The sequence below is a fragment of the Nematolebias whitei genome, chromosome 13, assembly GCF_014905685.2.
Source record: "Nematolebias whitei isolate Nwh7 chromosome 13, NemWhi1, whole genome shotgun sequence".
Lineage (NCBI taxonomy): Eukaryota > Metazoa > Chordata > Actinopteri > Cyprinodontiformes > Rivulidae > Nematolebias > Nematolebias whitei.
The window spans coordinates 3,400,584-3,403,418 of NC_056510.1; the positions used below are offsets into that span (position 1 = coordinate 3,400,584).

At 48.8% G+C, this 2,835-nt stretch overlaps 1 protein-coding gene across 1 annotated transcript in view; it reads right to left on the minus strand.

Annotated features, from left to right (window-relative positions):
- Positions 1–1,579: 1,579 nt before the first annotated feature.
- Positions 1,580–2,835, minus strand: part of gdf3 (growth differentiation factor 3) — a 54,165-nt gene continuing 52,909 nt past the window's right edge. Inside the window, exon 2 of the mRNA XM_037687150.1 lies at positions 1,580–2,427. Within this exon, the coding sequence (XP_037543078.1) occupies positions 1,580–2,427 (848 nt within the window). The remainder of the gene's footprint in view (positions 2,428–2,835) is intronic.

The window sequence follows — 2,835 nt, forward strand, 5'->3', positions numbered from 1 at the left end:
GTCGTCCTCCAATGCAAGAGTTGGGGGTTCACTTCCCCCAGCAGTCACATGCTGAAGTGTCCTTGGGCAAGACACCGAACCCCTCATTGCCTCCGATGTGTGTCCCATCGGTGTATGAATGTGATAAAATACTGATTATTCTTTGTAATTATTCTTTCTTTAGTGGAGTGCTGTATGGATGGGTAAATGAGGACACAGATTGTGTTGTGAAGAGCTTTGAGTGTCTTGATCAGATAGAAAGGAGCTCTAGATAAAAGATAGATATCTTTATGGATAACTGTCTCGTGCTACAAGTACCTGGACGTGGTTCTGGACTGTCACCTTATCAGCACCGAGACTCAGCAGAGGATGCATTTTTTTAAAGAAACTGGGGTCTTTTAGAGTCAATAACTCAATGCTTTAAATGTTTTGTTCTGCTTTTATTGAGGATATTTAACGTTTTGTAACATCTGTTGGTTTGGAAATGCTACAGAGGCTCAGCAGAACTCCTTGAGAAGTATAGTAACCACAGCCAGCGAACTGTAGGGGCCACTCTGACGAGTACGGAACAAATATACACGGACAGAGTTATGAGGAAGGAAAACTAGAAAACAGCAGACAATACACGTCCCCTAAGATCCTCATTTGAGGTGCTTCCTTCAGGGCGAAGGTACTGCCAGGACTTTTTCTTTCATACCACAAGTGATTAAATCATTAAACTGTGAAAAGATATAAATTACTGAGCTCAAACTTGTTTGCCGTTAACGATGGATGTTAATCATGTTTGTTTGTCCGTCATGTAAATGCCTGCTGACAATGCTGCAAAACAATTTCCCTACAGGGACAAATAAAGTTATCTGTCTATATAAGTACAGTCCATTTACCGTTTATACCGGCTTCTTCCTTTTCGGGTCGTGGGGGGGGGGTCACTGGTGCCCATGTCCCGCTATCATCGTGAGAGGCGGGGGACACCTGGACAGGCCTCCAGTCCATCACAGGGACACATAGAGACAAACAAACATTCACTCTCTCACCTAGGGACAATTTAGAGTGACCATGAGTCTAACATGCATGTTTTTAGTCTGTGGGAGAAAACACGCAGCACGGAGAGAACATGCAAACTCCACCCTGAAAGGCCCCCTGGCTGGGATTTTAACCCACGACCGTCTCACTGAGAGGCAACAGTTCTACCAACTGAGCCACCGTGCCGCCAGATAAGAGTTCCTGCCTAGTAAAATATTTTATTTGTTGCTGTTTTGCTTTAAAATCGGCCTCTTTAGTCTAATTTTGGAAACATTTTGTTGGGATATAATGAGTTTAATAATTTTTTAAGGTGTATTTTTGATTTATGATCATCTAAATCTATAAATCTGATTAACCTGTTTATCTCTGGACAAATACAAAAAGTTCCATCAGGCTTCGTCATTGAAAAACACTTTATTTTTAAACCAGCGGTCATTAAAACCATCGCTAAAAAAGAAATCTTAAGGTTTTAATTCTACGACTACAGAAACTTCCTAAAAGAAACGAGTCGTTTGACATCGTGGCGTCTTGTTGGCCGTCTGGACGCCAGAGGCCCGAAAACAGAGGTCGGGCGACCTCATCGACACCCGCACTCGTCCACCACCATGTCCTGGTAGTGGCGGAGCACCACGTTGTCGTTGTTGTCGTAGTAGAGCATGGAGATGGGGGAGAGGCGGACGGGCACGCAGCAGGGCTGAGGCGTGTCCCGGGGGTCCAGCGAGTGCACCAGGGTCTGCAGGATGGCGTGGTTGGTGCTGTTCAGGCTCTCGCTGAGCGGGAACGGGCACTCGCCGTGGCAGTAGTTGGCCAAGTAGCCCTGGGGGGCGATGATCCAGTCCTGCCAGCCCACGTCTTTGAAGTCGATGTAGAGGCGGCGAGCCTTGCACACGTTGCTGAGGCTCACCGGCACGGAGCTCCGCCTCTGCCGGGAGCGACACTGGTCGGGGTTCAAGGACACCGCCACCAGCGAGGCCTGAACCAGTGGGAAGGTGGGGGCTGGCTCCAGTGGGAGGGAGTGTCCAGGATAAAACGGAAGCAGCTCCTCGGGATCTGCGCTGACAGGGAGCAGCTCCAGAACCAAACCGTAATTATGGCCCGGTTTACGCCAGCTCTCCGCCACCGGCGTCAGGTCCAGGGTGACGGAGGAGGACTCCGCCTGCAGCTGGAGCGACTGCGACAGCAGCAGTCTGCGGCTGGCCCGAGGGTCGGCCCCCTTCAAGGTGGCTCGGATCACTGTGTGCAGGGACAAGCTGACGGCCCGGGGGCCCTGCAGGAGGTCGGCGGGTCTGAGGGGCTCCCAGTGGAAGGCGATTTCCAGGCGAGCCAGAGACAGCAGCTCCACGGGCTGCAGGACGGACATGTTGAAGAACAGCTGCCTCTCCAGACACACCTGCCCGCTGCCGCTGCGTCCAGACACCGGGCTGCCTGCAAGACACCAGGAAGACAAGAGCGCGGTGACAAGGCAGCACAAGAACAGAGAACAGAGAACAGAGAACTGGGAGCACAACTGTAAGAATTACAATCTGCTACAACCCATCTTTTCTCCACAGAACACACAACGTGTCTCTGAGTGTGTTGAAGATTTTTAGTGTGACATAAAAAAAACTCAAATTAAAAGATTTCCTCTGAAATCTAAATATTCTCGAGTTTCTTTTGTTCTTGTTGCTGAAGAACATCTTGATCGATAAACCACGACCAGGACACTGAGCCAAACCTTCAAAGAACACAAAACTTTACAGACACAAAGAATATTATTTAAAAAACAACATGTGAACAACTTTAACCTTAAAATAAAAATCTATAAACAAGCAGTGTGTCGATGTCCCCCCCCCC